This window comes from Rhamphochromis sp. 'chilingali' (assembly GCF_963969265.1).
Source record: "Rhamphochromis sp. 'chilingali' genome assembly, chromosome: 1".
Classification (NCBI taxonomy): domain Eukaryota; kingdom Metazoa; phylum Chordata; class Actinopteri; order Cichliformes; family Cichlidae; genus Rhamphochromis; species Rhamphochromis sp. 'chilingali'.
Window position 1 is genome coordinate 54,068,624 of NC_137929.1, and position 21,293 is coordinate 54,089,916.

A 21,293-nucleotide genomic window follows, 5' to 3' on the forward strand; every position below is an offset into this window, starting at 1 on the left:
GATGGGTTTATTTGTGGTGAATACAACGTTTTATAGAAATCCCTGAAAATGTTGTTTATTTGTATCGGTTCATATATTGTATTCCCAGATGAATCTTGAACAGCACATATAGTTGTTTTTTCTTTATTTATTTTTAGCTGGTTTGCTAGAAATTGACCGGATTTATTACCATGTTCATAATTTTGTAAGCGTAGTCTTTGTACTAAGAATTTTTTTTTTTTTTTTATCAATTATCTCATTTAATTCTAGTTTTGTTTTGCGTATTTTGTTGAATGTTTCCTGATCTTGGTGGGACGCGTAGGCTTCTTCTAGTGATTTGATGTTTTTTTCTAATTCCTGAATATTTTTGTTTTCTTTTTTCTTTTTATGTGATGAGAAAGAAATTATTTTACCTCTCATCACAGCTTTCCCTGCTTCCCATAGAACAGAAGCTGATGTTTCGGGAGTGTCATTATATATGAAGTATATGAAGTCCACTCTTTTTTAAAATATTTAATAAAGTCTTCATCTTTAAGTAGTGATATATTAAATCTCCAGTTTTTTCTTGGCGTAGTATTATTCTTGTGCATTAGTGTTAAAGATACAGGAGCATGATCGCTGACAGCTATAGGGTGAATCTCAGTGTCTGAAATGTCGCTCAGCAGTGAGCTACTGACCAAAAAATAATCTAGATGAGAGTAACGGTGTGTTCACACCGAACGCGATGGACGCGAATAGAGCGTCAGGTTTACATGTAAAGTCAATGGAAAGGCGCAATGACGCGCGATTGCGGGTCCCGCGAAAATTCGGAAGCAGATTTGCGTCGCGAAAACGCCAAAACGCGTGAAACGCGCGTCAGTGTAGCGCGTCTGGCGTGTTTGACGCGCGAATAAAACCACGCGCGTGAGTTTTTGTGTTGCATTTTGTGCATACGCGCGTTTCGCGTCTACCGCTCGAGTTGGAAAAAGCTGAACTCCAGCGTCAAATCGCGCCGCGACAACCAATCAGGAGCCTGGTGACGTGGCTGTGACCTAGGTCAAAGGGGCAGATCCAGCCAAATCCCTTCATACTTCAATGGAGGGAAGGCTAATCAATGCGGTAGCAAACAACTCGGAGCTGTACGACACCAGCTGCTTTCTGTACCGAGACAGGAATAAAAAGGACCGAGCTTGGAGGAAGATATGTGAAGAGATCGGGCAACCTGGTAAGTTCATTCATTTCTCTTTTGAAAGTTTTCACTGACCCGGGGAAGCCGCACAAAAGCTGGCAAGCCACCGCTATTTTCCCACTGACGTACAAATACCGTTCTGCTTTTATGCATGTTGTCATATAGGAATATATATTTTTTATTAATAAACAGCACACAGTGGTCCCGCTCATCCGTCACTGCTTCGCTTTTTCGCTGATTTTTTTATTGCACCGTACAGCATTGCATTCTGCAGCCTGATTGACAAATCTGCTCTGTGTCGTGTCTCCTGCGCTTGCCAAATTTATCACGTTTGGTTTTGATAACCATCACGTTCAATAGAAAAAACAGCACAAAAACACCCATAACTGTGACCCTCATTCGGAAATAAACACCTGCACCGCGAGGGAAAAAGGTGCACGAAAGTGGCGGGCAGATGAAGACAAACCGCGGCATAATAATACTTTTACGTTTTGCAATCTACAAAGGTTTGCACTTTGAGAATAAATTGTGAGAACTGTGACCAATGTTCATGTGTGTGGGGAAAACAGTGTATAAAGTGCGTGACCAGGGGCTAGTTATTCTGAGAACCCCTGCTGCAATAAATGAGGGACCACTGTCTACTCTACGATTATTATATTCAACCTGTTAACATTTAATACTGTATTGATAGAACCAACTGATTCTGCAGCAGAGCATCCCCAGTCCCTGAGCTCCTGCTGCTGCACCCACAGATATGTACAGCAAGCACTGATACCTTTTTAGTCGGTGGGATTGCCTTGTGATCACGTTTACTAAATATCTAAAACCAATCTGATTATATCCTGTTTTTGTTTTTTTCAATGTTGAAATTAAAATCTAGTAGCAGCCTTCTCATTTCTTTGTGTTTTGTGCTGTTTTACAGGCCCACAGGGGAGGACGGCTCCGAGGCAGATGAGGGACGGGTCCCAGGACGGTCCATCGGCGGTGGAGCTGGCCATCCTGGTATCCCTGAAGAGTTCACACCAGTCTCCAATGGAGCATTTCCTCCTCAGCCTTGTTCCTGCTCTGGAGAGCAGCTGGTCCTTTTTATTCCTGTCTCTCTGTAAATTCTTATATTTTATATATTTATGTTTAATGTTTTTCTGTTTGAGAATTTTAATATTATTTCAAATAAATTTTTATAATGACTAATGTCTCAGTTCTACTACACAGCAAATGTTGGCACACGACTTGACACATGTAGAATTTATTTCATATTATACTAATGACAAAATATACTAATACAGTGGGATGCAAAGGTTTGGGCAACCTTGTTAATAGACATCATTTTCCTGTATAAATCGTTGGTTGTTACAATAAAAAATGTCAGTTAAATATCATACAGGAGACACACACAGTGATATTTGAGAAGTGAAAAGAAGTTTACTGGATTTACAGAAAGTGTGCAATAATTGTTTAAACAAAATCAAGCAGGTGCATAAATTTGGGCACCACAAAAAAGAAATGAAATAAATATTTAGTGTATATCAATGTGTGTGTCTCCTATATGATATATGGGGTGCCTTTGTCTGGACGTGCTTCCCATCCAGAGCTGCACAGCAGAGAGGAAAGTTCCAGCGCTCCTGGAATCCCTCTGTGATGGACCGCCAGTCTCCAGGTGAAGGCACAGCCATGAAATCATCCACTAGACAGTCCCAGTTGGCCGTCGCTACCTGGGGGATGATCTGGCTCACCGTGGACACACCGACTCTGTAACTGAACGCTTGGTCGTGAAGGAGTCCCCGGTGACAAGGAACCTGGACAAAATTGTTCAAAATCAGTATTATGTGTACTGCAGTTACAAAATACATTATTCAAATTCCAAAATACTTTTGTGATGTCAGATTTAAATCACAAAACTTAAATCTTACATAAAACATTTTGTAATTATAAGGATAATTACAAAATGTATATTAGATAATATCTAAAACTGTTGTGTTTTGTTTTAACACCGACAGCATTCACTGTTAGCATAGCACATCCATGATAGCAGTGTATAAATGGATGGTTTAGCATATATTAGCACAGGTATCAATAAAGGACTACCGTATTAAAGACTTTTACTAACCTCAGGCAGACGGACAGGCGCTCTGCAGGTGGGATTGAGCGCCTGTAGTTGGTGTCTAGGCGGGCGATGCTGGGACCGACGAGGGAAAGCAGGTCCTCAAACTGGCCGACGGTGATAGCGCTGGAATCGGCCGTCATCCAGGCGCAGCTCCTGGAGCAAATGGTGAAACTCACCAAACTGCTCACGCCTCTGGAGGACCTGATGGACTCAGGTACGGCGAGGACGTCTTTTACGCTGCTGCTCTGCTCTCCACAGTACATAGAGAAGGGAGAGTCTCTCTTCAAGCGCTAGCTCGACAGCTGCCATCTTGCAAAGATGTCTGGCACAACTTCCTCCCACATTCCTCCCACATTTCCGGTTCACGCGCGTCAAAATATGATATTTTGACGCGCGATGGATTTTTCTTGGACACGCGTTGAGACGCGAATGTGCACGCGTCAAATTAGGGGCGTTTGGGGCGTTTTATTCGCGTCCATCGCGTTCGGTGTGAACACACCGTAAGAGTGATGGACATGTGAGAAAAAAGTATATTCCTTACTGGTGGGGTGATGGGAGCGCTATGCATCGCAAAGACCAAAGTCGCTCATATACTGTTTGATTATATTTGTGGACTGCCAATTACGCTGACTTCCTGCTGTATTGAGCCTATCCATGTCTTCATTTAGTCCAAGGTTGAGGTCGCCTCCAAGAACAAGTGTGCCATCTAAGTGTTCAGAGAGTGCACTGAAAAAACCGTGAAAGAATGAGGGATCATCAACATTTGGACCATATACACTTGCAATACATAGCTTTTTATCACGTATAGATAGCTGATGTATGCTGTGTGCGTCGCTTAGACAGGTGGAGAGAATACGTCACTTGTTCATAAATAAAGAGAAGGAGAGAGAGAAAAAATGTGTGGCGAGATGCTCCCTGAGTCTGACTATGTGTGTCCATATTTACTAATATGAGTAGGCTTGGCTTAAGTGTGTGTATCCTAAACGACTGTGTGCGCTGTCTGACTGATGTAAATGTGCTGCCGTTGAGCGCATGGCGCGTATGTGTCGAAATAAAGGATGTTGTTTGTGGATGAGTGTCAAAGCAGGTGATCGAGGCAGTGAAAGAAATAAAGAAAGAAACCAAGGACAGGGGTGAGCAGCATAAAAACAAGAGGGGGAAAAGAGAGAAAAAAAAAGAGAAGAAAAAAAAAACGTAAACATTCCAATTAAATCACTGACGGAGAGTGACGGTGTTAATTCTGCTATGAAATCACACTTTAAGATGCGATTTGATACCGGTAAGTTAAACAGATGTTAATGCAAGTTAGTGTGAGTGGATAGGGAAAGGGTGTAGCTGATTCTTATCTGGTGTGAGGTTAATACAGCCACGGAGTGATGTTGGGGTCGCGGTGGAGCTGTCCGTCCACGTACAGCCGGTCCACAGAGATGACAGCGGGGGAGCCCTTCTGGATGAAGCCGCGTCAGATTGGGAAGAGGACCCTGCGTCGTTCCAAGATCTCTTTGGGGAACTGGTCGTTCACGATGAAGTCCGTTCCTTTTAATTCCCTGCCGTGGCTTTTCACCTGTTGCATATGTTTCAAGTGGCCGAATTTGGCCACAATAGGACGTGGTCTCCCGGTCGCAGCCCGCATGGGGCTGAGGCGATGTACCCTATCGAAGACAATGTTCTTCACCGTGTCCTCCGGCAGCTTCAGGTGGGTTTTGATGAAGCTTTTTACCGTGGTCTCCGCGTCCTCTCCAGCGGCTTCTGGAATACCAGAAAATACCAGATTATCACGCATGCTACGAGCTTGTAGATCAATAACTGTTTCTTTTATTTTTTTATTTTCTCTATTGAGCTGGGTAACATTTTCTGTGAGACATTTCACCGATTCCCTTAGCGTGGCATTTTCAGCAGCAAGCGTTTCCACCTGCTGCTGGCTGAACTCCAGGGATTCTCGCAAGCATTTAAATTCCCGGTGAAGAATCTCCACCAAGGACAGCCTTGCGTCGAAACTGGACAATCGCTTGTCGATTGACTCCAGTACGTCGGCAATATCTTTGCCGGCTGGCGATGTTGTGCCGGGGGAATCTGCCGGGCGTTGTCTTTTCGACGACGGCGTCTCAGGTTTGGCCGGGGAAGCTGCACACTGGGCCTTCTTCATCACGAGATCCTGAAAGCACTGATCAATATAATCTTGGAGAGTCTCTAAACTCTCCCCGTTGTTCTCCAGGGTGTTGGAGATTATTTAGACAAATATTGTTAGTTATAAGACAATTGATAAGTGTATTTGGTAATACTGAAGCTTAAATGAATTTGTTCAAACCTAAACTACCATTTGCTTTAATTTTCCGCCAAAATCTCCGGCGTCTGACGTCAGTTACAACATGAGTCGCTTACCTTGTCCGTCACTTCCGTCCTTCCGATTGTCATTTTATTTTGAAAAGGATTTTATTTTGGTGATTATAGTTTACTCCACTTCCTGTTCCGTGTGTTCCGTAGCGCAAACTGCAGAAGTAATGTATGGTTTTCCCTCCTGTGTTGCTAACAATAAAAGAAACAGGAAAAGTAATCAACCAACCAAGTGTGTGCATTATTAAGAGAACATGGCCGAAGAAGAAGAAAACTCTTCGAGCTCAACAGGTTATGGGCCCAGGCGTGACACAACAGGAGGAAGATGGCAGAGGTTAGTGTTCAACGGAGACGAAAACAGTTACGAACTTTGGGAGGCAAAGTTTTTCGGCCACATGCGGATCATTGGCCTAAAGGACACTATATTATCAGCCACTAACCCAGATGCAGAGAAGAATGCTGAATGCTATGCTGAACTGATACAGTTTCTTGATGATAAAAGCCTTTCACTGGTAATGAGAGATGCGACTGACGACGGAAGAAAAGCTTTAAAAATACTACGTGACCACTACGATAGTAAAGGCAAGCCCAGAATCATCGTAGAATCATCGTACACAGAGCTGACGTCTTTACAGAAGAAACCAGATGAGACAGTGACAGATTATATTATCTGAGCTGAAAAAGCAGTGACCTCCCTAAGAAATGCAAAAGAAGTCATCAGTGATGGACTTATTATCGCTATGATTTTAAAGGGGCTTCCTGAAGCTTACAAGCCATTTGCTATTCACACAACTCAAAGCAGTGAAGATTTAACATTCACACAGTTCAAAAGCAACCTACGAAGTTACGAGGAAACAGAAATTTGATAACAAAGTAAAAGTGGATAATGTGATGAAGGTTGATTTAACATCAATCACCTGTCATGGATGCAGAAACCGAGGACATTTTGTAAAAGATTGTCGCCAAAAGGGAACACCTAAGTGGTGTAGCTACCATAGAAGCTCGACACACAGTGAGGAGACATGTAGAAGAAAAACCAAGTACAGAGATGATGTGAAACTAACTGTAGTAAAACAAGAGGACAAGAAAGAAGAGCAGACTTTTGTATTTAAAGTTAGTCAAAGACTTCTGCCTACTGACATAATAAGAGAAGGACTAACGGTGGACTGTGGTGCTACTTCACACATCACTACGGAGAAGAACAAGTTCATAAAGTTTGATGAGACTTTTGATCCTGAGAAACACTACATGGAGCTCGCTTATGGATCCAGGACAAACAACGTCGCACTCAAGAGGGGAGATGCCAACGTCTCTCTACGGGACATACAAGGACACTGTACCACTATCACACTGAGAGATGCTCTGTTCATCCCATCCTACCCTCAGAGCATATTTTCAGTGAAGGCAGCTACAACCTATGGAGCACAGGTGGTCTTCAAGAAGGGACAGAATGTCCTGACGGACAGGAAGCAGCATGTGAGGCTGGGAAAGAATGTCTCGGACTCCCGGACCATCAGCACCGGCTCCCCTCAGGGCTGTGTTCTTTCTCCTCTGCTCTTCTCCCTGTACACCAACTGCTGCACCTCCACCCACCAGTCTGTCAAGCTAATCAAGTTTGCAGATGACACCACCGTTATTGGACTCATCTCGGACGGGGATGAGTCTGCCTACAGGAGGGAGGTTGAACGTCTGGTGTCCTGGTGCAGCCACAACAACCTGGTGCTGAATGCCCAAAAGACAGTGGAGATTATTGTGGACTTCAGGAAGCACACAGCTCCACTCCCCCCCATCATCCTGACTGACACCCCCATCACCTCTGTGGACTCATTCCGCTTCCTGGGTACCACCATCACCCAGGACCTGAAGTGGGAGCCCACCATCACTTCCGTCATTAAGAAAGCCCAGCAGAGGATGTACTTCCTGAGGCGGCTGAAGAAATTCAACCTGACAACACGGACGATGATGCAATTCTACACTGCAATCATCGAGTCCATCCTCACCTCCTCCATCACCGTGTGGTACGCTGGAGCCACTATCAGGGACAAACAGAGACTGCAGCGTGTTGTGCGCTCTGCTGAGAAGGTGATTGGCTGCAGACTCCCATCTCTGCAGGACCTGTACACCTCCAGGACACTGGGGCGTGCAGCTCGGATCTCAGCTGACCCTTCTCACCCTGGACACAGTCTGTTTGACCTGCTCCCCTCAGGCAGGAGGCTCCGGTCCATTCGCACCAGAACCTCTCGCCATAAGAACAGTTTCTTCCCCTCTGCTGTTGGACACATGAACAATAACCATATGACTGTTCCCGCCACTAACACATGACCCTACGCTGTGTCACTGCATCATTCCATGTTTGGCACTGATCACCACCTGCACTCATGTATATATCTTCTACGTAGCACTCTTAATTCTTATTCTCATGTATATATCTCATGTATATATCTTTCTACGTAGCACTTTTAATTCTTATTCTTACTTTATTTTTTCATGTCTATTTAAGCGCAACTTATGACACTATGTTTGCACTGAAGCACCGCAGCAATTTCCTGATGTTGTAAACCTGCTCAACATTTGGCAATAAACCCCTTTCTGATTCTGATTCTGAACTAGTGAACAAAGATGGGACAGTCTTCTCCATCGAAGAATACAACAGACTCTACTATTTGAAAACGGAAAACAATGAAGCATCATTCAATGACATGATGTCCTGTGACACTGTTAATCTGGCTTGTGATGTGAAAACATGGCACGAAATTTTAGGACATTGTAATGTTAGCGATGTGTTAAAGCTACCTGATTTTGTAGATGGCATGAAAATCACAGGCAGTGGGATGCTAGATTGTAATGTGTGCACAGAAGGGAAATTCACTAACAACAGAAACAGACAAAGCGACCCAAAAGCGAGTGAGCCATTACAGTTGGTGCACACTGATCTAGCCGGCCCCATTGAACCAAGTGGCCAAAGTGGTCATAAATACGCTATATTATTTACCGATGATTTTTCAGGGGCAGTGTCAGTTTACTTTCTAAAACAGAAAAGTGACACCACAGAGGCCACAGCAAAGTTTCTAGCCGACTGTGCACCATACGGCAGTGTTAAGTGCATTAGATCGGACAATGGCACCGAGTTCACAAGCAGTTCCTTCCAGTCTCTTTTAAGGGAAAAGGGTATAAAGCATGAGACATCTGCGCCATATTCTCCTCATCAGAATGGCACAGCTGAGAGGCAATGGAGAACTCTCTTTGAAATGGGGAGGTGCCTTTTACTAGAAAAAGAGCTGCCAAAAGAATTATGGCCTTACGCCATTCAAAATGCAGCGCACACCCGCAACAGATGCTACAGTAACAGGACTAAAAGTACACCATATCAGATGTTAACAGGGAAAAGACCAGATCTCTCAAAACTGTGGATATTTGGGTCAGACTGTTATGCATACATACATGATCACAAGAAACTTGATCCCAGATGTGAAAAAGGAATATTTGTGGGTTATAGTAAAAATAGCCCAGCATACCTGGTTTATAACCCTCACACAGGAAAAGTGTCAAAACACAGACTCGTGAGATTTATCAAGAAGAACACTGTTGAACAACAAACACAGACTGATGAATATGACACAGAAATTCAGACTTATGAGCATGTAGTGCCTTCAAAAGAAAGTACAGAACAACAAAATGAAAATGCAGCAGAGAACAGACCTCCTAGAGAAGAGGAAACCAACACAAATGAACCAAACCCTGACATAGAAAGAAATGAGGGTGATGAGCAAAACCAAACTGAGCGCTATCCTAACAGAGAAAGGAAACCTAAATATCTAGAGGATTACACATCTAACTGCAAAGATTTAGCAAATGTAACTTCTGTAAGTGTTGATTATTGTTACAGAGCAACCTGTGGAATCCCCCAAACCTATAAAGAGGCGCTGATGTCACCAGAAGCACCAAGGTGGAAACAGGCAATGACAGAAGAAATCAACTCTCTGAAAGAGAATGACACATTCGAACTGACTACTTTACCTACTGGTAGAAATACCATTGGAGGAAAATGGGTCTACGCCCTCAAAGAAAATGAACAAGGACAAATATTCAAAGCCAGGTTCGTAGGAAAAGGTTACAACCAGACACAAGGAATAGACTACCAAGAGACATTTGCACCAACAGCAAACATGACATCTGTGCGAACCCTAATGCAAATAGCGGTCCAGAATGATCTTATTATTCACCAAATGGATGTTAAAACTGCATATTTGCATGCTCCCATTGAGGAAGAAATATACATGGACCAACCAGAAGGTTTTGAGCAAACAGAGTCAGGAGAAAACTTGGTGTACAAATTAAAGAAATCCCTTTACGGGTTAAAACAATCAGGTAGAAACTGGTACAAACTCTTGAATGACTACCTTGAACAAAATGACTTTGAAAGAAACCTTTCTGATCACTGTGTATACAGGAAGGACATTGAACATGAAACTCTACTGGTTATCATCTGGGTAGATGACTTAATTATTGCGGCTAGCAATACTAACTTGTTAAACACATTCAAAGAAACAATGAGGTCAAAGTTTAACATGAAAGACCTGGGGAAAATATCCAGTTTTCTTGGGATACAGTTTATACAAAAAGAGAGTGAAATCAGGATGAATCAGAAGAGGTACATTCAAAGAATGTTGGAACGCTTTGGGATGTCTGAATGCAAACCCAGATCCACACTGTGTGAACTAAAAACGGACACTACTACATGTGGAGGAAGTGATGCAAATGAGACTGTTAACTCAAGAGAGTACAGAGAAATAGTGGGCAGTTTGATATATGCCATGATGTGTACGAGACCAGATATAAGCTGGGTTGTTAGCAGACTATCTCAAACACTAGCTCAACCCACGAGAGAGGACTTAGTAACGGCAAAACAAGTCCTCAGATACCTAAAAGGCACAAATGACTTTGAACTGATCTTTAAGAAAAGCAGTGAGGATTTAGATCTAATTGCTTACAGTGACTCTGACTGGGCATCCTCTGTAAAAGACAGACGCAGTACAACAGGCTACTGTTTTGCACTTGCTAAAGAGGGACCAGTAATATCTTGGAAAACAAAGAAACAGCCTACAGTGGCACTCTCAACATGTGAAGCTGAATACATTGGTCTTGCAACCACTACTCAGGAAAGCATGTACTTAACCCAACTGTTAAACGGCATGGACAGAAAAAGGTACACATGTACTAAACTGTTTGGGGACAACCAAGGGGCCATTGCTTTGAGTAAAAACCCAGTGAACAGACAGAGGTCAAAGCATATTGATGTGAAATATCACTTCATTCGTGAAGCAGTAAATGAAGGGAAAATCCGCATTGAACACTGTCCATCAGAAGAAATGGCTGCAGACATACTAACAAAACCAGTTACAAGAGTGAGACTCAGAAAGTTTCAAAAATGGTTCTTTGGAAATGCATAAGATGCTATGGGTTAACAGCATGAGAACAAGGGGGGGGGGGGGGTATTAGATTTGTGTTCTCATGAGTAAATATATTAATTTATCTTATGTTGTGAAAGACGTTTTCTGATTGTCATTTTATTTTGAAAAGGATTTTATTTTGGTGATTATAGTTTACTCCACTTCCTGTTCCGTGTGTTCCGTAGCGCAAACTGCAGAAGTAATGTATGGTTTTCCCTCCTGTGTTGCTAACAATAAAAGAAACGGGAAAAATAATCAACCAACCAAGTGTGTGCATTATTAAGAAAACATGGCTGAAGAAGAAGAAAACTCTTCGAGCTCAACAGACATATTTCGAGAAATAGTCTTGAACAACGAGCACATACCTGTTGCCACGACTCGTAATGGGGAGTTCAAGTATGTCAGCTGCCACCTTTTGAAATGGCTCCGCAGCAACAATTGTTTTCATTGTGCTCTGTGATGAGGTGTGGGATTCCGTCTGGCATCACATGGAGTGCATTGTGTGCACCTTATTCTGATGTCACGTGATATGAATGGCCAGTAATATAGCTGCTGAGCACGTTTCAGGACCTTATCTGCTGATAGGTGACCGGACACTCGGTTGCCATGCAGCAGCTGCAGGACAGTGTCTTTTAAAGATTCACGAACAATCAACTGATGCAACACTGACTTTTGGGAGGGGTTGAAAGCTTTACGACAGAGTAAGCCATTGTGAAAGGTAAGTCTAGAGTACTCATGCCATAGCACTTTTTCTTGAGGTGGGCATTTTTTCATATGCCAGTAGGGTGGTTTCCGACCCTTAGCTTTCCAGCCAATGACTTCTGACAGTACAGGATCTTTTTGTTGTTCACTTTTGAGATCATCTTCAGGCAGCTCAAGCACAAATGTGGATGACACAGATAGCGCTGCACACTGCAGTCGTGAATCAGGAAAGTCATTGCATGGAATGTGTTTTTGGTCAGTACTGCAGGGACTATGGTTGGGCGGGCCTGCAGGACCTACGCACCTCTCTTCAGGTTTCAAGGTAGCAGAAGCAGTGCAGACTGTGTCCTGCTCTACGGTTTCACCAGTGACAGGGCGACGTGACAGTGCGTCCTAGTGATGGGTCGGTCGCGAACGAAATGGCTCTTAGAGCCGGATCTTTGAAGTAAACGATGCGAGCCGTGTTTTTTTTTTTTCTTTCCTCTGCCCTCTCTTTCACTTTTTTTCGCTTCACCCTGCAAATCACCCTTGTACGGAGCCCCCCAGGGGATATGGGAGAAAAAAAAATTAGGGAGAAAAAAAAAAAATTAAGACGGACTTTTGCGAGCTCTCGCAAAAGTATTGCGAGAGCTCGCAAAAGTATTGCGAGCGCTCGCAAAAGTATTGCGAGATCTCACAAAAGCATTGCGAGCGCTTGCAAAAGTATTGCGAGAGCTCGCAAAACTTTCTCGCGAAAGTTGAATTCCAACAATGGCGGCAGCTACTTAGTTGTAATATTACTCTTTCTGGGTCACAAAATACACTTTTAAGATATTTTGAGGCGTGAATGTAGTTGTGTAAACGTCAGATACCTGCTCGGTTTACAAGACATCACATATTTGCAAAAGTGCTCCGACGTTTTTGGAGATCTGACACCCACTAGCTCGAAGCTAACGGGAGGTCGAGACCTACTACAGCCGGGAGGAACACCGCTTTCCCGGCACATCGTGCCTCGACCTCCCGGTCGGCTTCGAGCTGGCGGCCTCCGAAGAATGCGGCTAAAACTTTTGCGAGCTCTCGCAATACTTTTGCGAGAGCTCGCAAAAGTCCGTCTTAATTTTTTTTTTTCTCCCTAATTTTTTTTTTTCCTAATTTTTTTTTTTTCCTCCCTAATTTTTTTTTTCTCCCATGTCCCCTGCGGGGCTCCGTACCCTTGTGTTTGCGCTGAGCAGAGACAGCAAACAGAGCCTTGCGTTTGCGCCCCTCCCCCCTCTGCACAGCGCTGAGCTGAGGGGGCGGGGCGGTAGTTACACTCGCAACAGCAGTAGCACACAAAGAGAGCAGGAGGGCGAGGGAAAGAAATAGAGCCGGGAGCAACAACAAGAGACAACACCGTCACATTGGAAAGGTACAGTAAAGAAAACGAGTGACACCAAGAAAAGAAACAAAGGCTACGTCCACACATACCCGACTCGGTTATGCTTCTATGCCCCAGCTTTGTTTACTTTTTCCCACCGAGGCTTCTAGACTTCTGGCCAACATTTCTACACGGTTAGGAATATATCGCCACCTGTTGCTTTGGCATGTTCCTAGCAGCGTTTTCCTTCATTTCTGCCTTTACGTGTGGACGGGATTATTTTTTAAAATGAAAACGGAAAATCTCCGTTTTCAAAAATACCCGTGTACGTGTGGACGTAGCCAAAGTCTGGAACCATTTCAATCTTATTGACAAAACAAAGGCAGAGTGTAGAGTCTACAAGAAAAGGATATTATATAGAGCCGGCTCCACAAACAACATGTACAGGCACCTAAGAACTGTCCACCCATCAGTGCAATGGGAAAATAAAACGCAGTCAGTTGAGTGTGATATTAATATTTCTAAATGACAACCTTTCCCTTAATTAAAGGTCTGGGTGTTCTTTTTTTCCCCTTTTTTTTCCATATTTTAATTTATATTTGATTGTGTTGTGGTTTGCAGTGTTTTGTGTTGTTTCACTTTAAATTTGTTTAAAAGGAAAGAGCTGAAAATTTAAGTAGTTAAAAGTTGAAATGTATGAAATGTAAATAGTTGGTTTCTGTATTTTGTAATTTATTTATTACATTTTATGTAGAGTGAACAAATAAAAGTATATTTACAGTGGCCCCTAGAGACAAAGCAAGTACACACTCCAAAACACGTACAAACTCCGGAGCACGTACAAACTCCAAAACACAACGGAAGTGCTCCAGGATGCTGGGGGCCGTGTTGAGCTTTTGTTACCTAGTGGCTACACAAGCCAGGAAGTACCAACAATCGGATTGGGTGTGTGGTAGTAACAGGTAAATGAAGTTTTTTTTTAAAAAAATTATTTGGAAAAAAAAAAAAAAAAAAAAAATATATATATATATATATAAATATATATATATATATATATATATATATATATATATATATATATATATGAGTGTTTGTGTATTAATACAAAAACAATAGACATATGAATTTGATTGTGTAATTTAAGTGATCTAGGTAGCTCTGTTTTGGAAGTTCAGTTAATGCTAGAAACGTGTTTTGGAATTTGTACGTGTTTCGTCTCTAGGGGCCCCCATAAATATTTATATATAAACATAAGTAAAGAAAACCAAATTTTTTTTACATTACTAATTCCTTTTGTGCATAATTTTATATTGTTGTTGATAATTAATTAATTAAAGCAACAAAACAACCTGAAGAGCTGGTTGGGAGCCGAAAGAGCCGGCTCTTTTTAGTGAGCCGAGCCAAAAGAGCCAGTTCTCTAAAAAGAGCCGGAAATCCCATCACTATGTGCCATTACCCAGCATACATCACTCCCTCCATAAATGCAATAAACGATACAAAAGTAATAGCTGTATTTATTGTATCTGCTGTTTCTCAGGTAGTTGTTTACATTATATAATTTATTGTGTTCAGTATACGTCACTACAATGTGATTTTGGAAATATATAAATATGCGGACAACAGGCTCTTCCGCGGCAATCTCTTGTCGTCAATAAGCAACGTTTAGGGAGCTCTATAGTATTCAATGAGAGGACCCTGCACGTCAATTGTCGACACGAGGGGGGTACCCTGCACGTCGATAAGTGAAGCAGAGGGAGCCTGACCATGCGTCACACATTTGAAGAGTTGGGAGTGAGAACGTGTTGGATTTAGCGATAAAATTACAAACAACAAAAACGGGATAAATCTACATTCTTATAAACAGTATGGAGATGAGAACTTTGCATCAACCTACAAAACAAAATCCATATATGTTTCTAAAAGGGCTAAAGTGTTCGTTAGGAGACAGCATACTGAGTGTGAGTAAAGAAAGGAGGAATTTTTAGCATCACTTAGAACTCCTCATTCATGTATTCAACATTGTGCATCGTACTGAAATGGTCCATATCTGTCCTTGTAACATGATTATTTATTTTCAGGATAAATCTGAATCTCTGAACATGGCTGAGAAAACCATGAAAGCTGAGGTAAGTGGCTACTGAATACTGTTAACCACAGCTAAACATGTTTTTGATCTGAGAGTACTTTCCAATGGTTTTTGTTCAATTTTTATGACGCCACAATTTCATTCATTTGTCATTGCAACTTGAAACAGTCTACATTTCAATCCATTACATTTCTTTTTTTAAATGAAACACTTTTAACACCTTATGTTTTTCTTTAAGTACAAAGACATTACATACGCCGCATAATAATCCTGTAATGCCACTTGTTTTTGCGTCTTTCTTTATCAGGACAGTCCTGGCAGTAGCAACCAAGTGAAAACGGAGCCAGAGGAAGCTAAAGTCTCTCAGGTGAGCTCCTGGACCATTCCATGTAAAAAAGTAAACCACATCTGAAAAATAGCCCATTCACAGAAAAAAAAAAAGAACAAAAGTTTTTTGTTTGTTTGATTTTCTTACAGGACCCAGATAAACATGAATTTGCAGTGATGATCGATTCAGAGAAATACAACATTGACTGTGCTCAACCTTGCACAGTACTGAAGGCCATCAAATCGTTAAATATATATGAAAAATTGGTTAAGTGTCCAGATGTAAATGTTATCATTCTCAGGGGTACTGGAGATGACCAATCAGTTCTTCCAACACATTGTCCTTGTTCTTGTATTGGAGATGGTGAAGTTCTGAAAATATCAACAACAGAAAGACAGGTAGGGGAGGCTAAAGATGAACCTCCACAAGTATATTCAAAAGATCACTATTCTGTCTTTTATATTGTTGAAATCTCCCAATTCTTTTAATCTTTGGGCTGAAGGAAGGACAATACTCGGTGTATAAATGCTCAATCAACAATCATTTATTTCCATACAATTCAACACTTAAGAGCATTAGAACCATCATGATGGGGAGACCTGCCTGCAGAGGGTCACAGCAAGTCTCAAAATGGTGACGGGTTACTCAGCTTCTTATAGCCTCTAGTGGCCCCCACCTAGTCGTAAAAGCCTAAGCATTCACATTCTTCCTCTGTTACGGCGCCTAAGTTATGACCTCGGCTCCCTGTTTCTCTGCTCTCTGTAAAGGTGGGGGTATGGAATGTGGTCTATCTCCCCTGTCCTAGAGACAGAGTCTCCTGCATACAACCTTTCTTTTTATGATTCAGCAGTAAAGCATGTCAAGAAAACAGTGTAAGACATTCACAGCAGATCAAGGATACAGAGTGATGCACACTTATCTAATGAACTACAAAATGATTATGTTCTTTTAACCCAAAAGTATAATAAGGACTAAACTACATACACAGCACACTTATCTAAACTAAAGGATATTATATGACCTACAGCAGTTAACATAATTCAACTACTTTAACTACAGATATAAGATAACATATGATAACAGAATAATCTCACAATATCGATGCAATAACAGGGACAAATACAAAAACAAAAAGTCCTCTCAAATTCATAAAACTAAAAGATTTCAAGTATCTCTGTGTTTATGGAAAGAAGACAATAACTGTGGCGCACGCTCTGGAAAGAGATATTCACTTCATTGATAACCTCATCTCTCTGTGCTGTTTGACATCAATGAAGAAGGTAGGACTGTGTGCACAAACAAAATTGATAATCTACACAATAAGAAATTCCAGATATTTCGTCCATGGGGAGATAATCCAGAAACAGAAGATGTAAATCAAGTAGCCATCCCTGGACAACAGAAGCTGAGGAAACCTCCACATGCATCAAATAATGCAGGTCCACAAGAGAAACAAGATCAGTCTTAGGTGTAGCACAGGAGAAGGGAATCAGTATAAAAACAGCAGCGAAAGAAACAGGCAGCAGCATTGACCCTAAGGAGGTTTATAAGCTACTGCAGAAGCAGTATGAATGTCAGAAAAAATGGATGGAGAGTAAATTCCCTGGCAATTATTTCCAGGAAGCACTGAAACCGAGGAAGGAGAACTTTGGAAAGATCGAACAGTCTTTTAGTGAAGTTCACAAAGTCAGGGAGCTGCTGGAGCTGAGCAAGTCGGTTTGTCTCGTGGAGGTACTCATAAGTGATTCCTCCATAATGCAGGGCACAGGCTTTGTGCTATTTGACAACTTTGTCTTGACGAATGCCCACTTATTCAAATACTGGGTTGACTGAAAATCACCTGATTGGCATAAAAATTTAAATGTTACTGCTTTCTTTAACTTTGAAAAAAAAAAGGCGGTAACAAGATAAATGCCAAGGTGTTTGTTGGCAATGATAAGTTAGATTATGCCATACTTGAACTCAAAACAGACAGTCAATCTCCCGAGGAGCCACCAGGGCTCCTCAAGAAATTTGGACCTGTACCTTTAGATGGTGCGGCCTGTGTTGTTGGACACCCAGGAGGAGGAGTGAAAAAAATGGATCCTACATGTGTCATTGAGAAAGACAGACGAGAGGAGGCTGTTAATGAAAATTTAGAGGACTACAAAGACTATTTTACAAAGACTGATAAGCATTTATTTTGTTTTTTTTTTATGTTGTATTGCTAAATTACCCCCATACAGACAGGCTACCATATCTAATATGTTACAAAATAACAAATTAGATATGGTAGAACCAACACATGCAAAACTGATTATGATGGTGCCATGCTTTGGTTTTCTAGAGCAGGAAATGTTTCTGTTAGGCCTTTTTAGGGGAAAGAAAAAAAGTACTTCTTCTTGTTTAATGAGCAGTGATCCAGCGACGAGTTGCAGTCACTCCCTGGCTTTAATGCTAGCAGCATTAATGAGGCCCAGGTGTTTCCTCTTCAGAGGGGCCAAGGGCGTGAACCAGCAATGAGTTCCATCCCCGGCAGGAGAGAGAGAGACAGAAAGAGAGAGAGAGCGAAAAACAAATAAAACTGATCCTCTGGGCCGTGACACTACTTTTTAATACCAAATATTAAAAAAACATAACATAAAGGTATTTTTAAATAGTCTACATACACATTACAAACATGAAAAAACAAAGCAAAACAAAAAAACATCATTAGGTTAAGCTTAAAAAAATCTTCTATAACAAAATTACCAAACCATCAAAGCTTATTTTTCACATTTTCTCCCACCTTCCTCCACACACTCACAGTCTAACTTCACCCTCTCTGGAGTTAAGTTGGATTGTGAACAGTCTTATCATTGTCAAATGGTTTTGGCTGATTTCATCAGTAAATATTCTTTTTTTTTTTTAACAAGGTTCAAAAGTATTCTAAACGAAACTTTTTTTATTCCCGTCATTTTCTTTTTTACATGCTTTTTTTTCTTTTTTCTTAGCTGATAAGCCTGCTAATGCATGTAATTAGCCAATTGTTACCATTAACAATGTTCTATACACATACAAAATTAATTTGAAAGGTATCCTTCCTTGGGAGAATCAGTTTAGATAATGTTTGTACTCATATCCCATTCATTTGACACAAGCTACATCTAAATATTTTATGTAATAAGCTGTTAGTACGTAAGTACAGAAACTTTTTATAGTCTAAAAATAGTTTTAATAGTTTAAAAGAGGTAATTCCCTTCACTGCGTATTCATAAGCTTATCCACACTTTATCCAGAGGAATATAAATTAGCATCATCAACAGAAAAGCAAATATGAACTATTTAGAGACATTGCAGATATTATTATGTCCAATATAAACAGTTTAGGGCCCTGCACTGGAAAATGTGAAACCTCAAAAACAACAATCAGGAGGTCTGTAGCATAATTTGATATTTATTTATATATTTTAATATCTGTCATTTCTGCAGAGAGTTACACCAACTCAACTATGTGTGAAGGAGGAAAATGACAGTGATTTTACTGTAAGTATACTATGTTACATTACATGAACAAAATACTGCTCTGCTTCTTTAGCACCACTCTGTTTATAATCATCTCTCTAATTTCCTCTAGAGCCAACACTCACATGAATTCACAGTGAAATTCAGTCAAGGAAAGTATGAATACACGGCTCAGTGTAATCAGCTTTGCACAGAGCTGGAAGCCATAAAATCAAATGAGAAATGCAATGAGAAGACTATGTGTGCAGATGAGAACAACAACAACAGCAGGGGGACTGAAAGAAATGGATCCTACATTTATCATTGAGATAGAGAAGAGAGGGCAGGCTATTGTTGAACATTTGAGTCAGCACAAACACCCATTTATCATAAAATCGTTCAGTGATCATGTTAAAAAGCAAGGCATTGAAAACATATTGCAGGGTGGACAAAAAGCAGGAAAAGTAGGGACCTACCACACTTTCATGTATCACGGTGCCTCTGTGTCAGGTTTATATAGTGGATTTTCATTTATGCTTAGAAAAATCTACTCATATATGCTTAGAGGTTTATAATCAATGTCATGTTGGTAGAGGTTTGATCCTTAGTATTCTGTGGAGACTCTGTGTGCCTCCCAGAGCACTCTGGCATCCACACACAACTTAAGGTCAGGAGAGAGGTTATATCTGCTCTTACTGACATATGGTATAGCAAACACACGTATATCTGTTTTACTCTAAGTGCCTTTTGTTTAGATGAACTGCTGGACTTCCAGACCAGCAGGTTTAGGGAAGTCGTTTATCGGGTCACACTCTGACTCCACACACACACGCACATACTTACACAACGCACAGGCAAGGTACTGTTTGTTTGTATGTAGACGTCATATGTTAATGAACCTAGGTATATTCATGTAACCTCAATAAAAGAGCAGTGTTACGGGGGAACGGACGACAGCAACTGGGGTCAAGCGGAGGAACGGCGTTTGTCCAGTTCTCTCCCGTGCACGAGTAACATGAAGAACTTTGCCTACTTGTGTCTTGCTTTTGCAGTGTAGTAAATTGTCTTGAACATTCCAGCGAATAGGTTTATGCTACAAACCTATCACTCTGGCTTTCCAGTGTTTTATGGTCTTGGCAGAGTTTTTGGTTTGCACACTGCAGGATTTACCTATAAGCTTACAAAAGAAGTTGAGAGTGTAAATGAGTAAATGTAAATGAGTATGCCGATCCTCTGATTCTGATATTTGAAAAGTTTGTGAATAATCTGAAGGAAAGTGGAAATGAGGAGTGTCAGGTTTATATTATTGGATTGTCATTTATGCTTAGAAATATTTACTCATATATGCTTAGAGTTTTATAATCAATTGCATAATGATAGAGGTTTGATCCTTAGCAGTCTGTAAAGACTCTGTGTGCCTTCCAGAGTGTTCTGGCATACACACTCACATCCTGGAGTCATGAGAGAGGTCGTACCTTCTTTTATTGTTTTATGGTATAGCAAACACACGTATATCTGTTTTTGTCTAAGTGCCTTCTGTTTAGATGAACTGCTGGACTGCAGGTTGAGGGAAGTCGTTCAGACACACACACATACCTACACACACACACAGACGGTACTCTTTGTTAACGTGTTTATGTCTATGTAAGATATCCTATGTTAATGAACCTATGCATAGTCATGTAACCACAATAAAAGGAGCGCTACAGGGAGCCTGGCTGAGTGTCCGACGGAGGTCGAGTGGGCGGAACGACACATGGCTCCCACGTGCACGAGCAATACAAAGAACTTTGCGTACTTGCGTCTTGCTTTTTGCTGTTGTAGTAGAATTGTTTTGTTCCAGTGGCGGGTTTGTGCTAGAAAGACCCATCAAGAAGCTGTTGAAAAGAGTTGAGAAGGAGGCAAAAGGGAAACAATTTCCTAACAAAGGTGCTGAACACAGAGCAGGAGGATCCTGAGGAGCAAATGGAGATCAGTCATTCAGATTAGAAAATCATCCAGCATAAGGGAAAAATAAATGTTAGCTCTTAATTTATGGTTGATAAAATCATTATATTCTAGGTAGAATCTAAGTTTAATGAAAATAAAAGCATACTTGTTGTTTGTTTGTTTTTTTTAATTCTAAGCTTTGATTGAAGCTTCAATTTTCTACAGACCTAGAGCAGAAAGACTGGCTGCTGCTCCGCCTGCCCTGCAGCGGCGCTGCAGACCACGCCCCGCCACACATATTAACCAGGTAAAATACATATTTAGGCAGAATTTTGTAAATATTTATTTTTCTTTTTTTTTTTTTAGCAGCATAGTGCTTTTTTTTCCCAATTATTTTTTTAAAAGTCAGGTCAAG

At 41.2% G+C, this 21,293-nt stretch overlaps 1 protein-coding gene and 1 pseudogene across 2 annotated transcripts; one reads left to right on the forward strand and one right to left on the reverse strand.

The window, feature by feature from the left end:
• Positions 1-2,842: 2,842 nt before the first annotated feature.
• LOC308407240 (uncharacterized protein) lies at positions 2,843-3,683 on the reverse strand. Its single transcript, XM_080898791.1, has 2 exons — positions 3,255-3,683; positions 2,843-2,943 (listed from the first exon to the last, which is right to left on the reverse strand). Exons 1-2 carry the CDS (start codon positions 3,512-3,514, stop codon positions 2,877-2,879), a joined length of 327 nt encoding a protein of 108 aa, XP_080754917.1. The 5' UTR covers positions 3,515-3,683; the 3' UTR covers positions 2,843-2,876.
• A 3,150-nt stretch (positions 3,684-6,833) lies between these two features.
• LOC308400276 (serine protease FAM111A-like) lies at positions 6,834-17,697 on the forward strand (annotated as a pseudogene). Its single transcript has 5 exons — positions 6,834-7,061; positions 15,152-15,199; positions 15,467-15,548; positions 16,649-16,775; positions 16,927-17,697. The product of its transcript is annotated as a serine protease FAM111A-like (transcript).
• Positions 17,698-21,293: the final 3,596 nt, after the last annotated feature.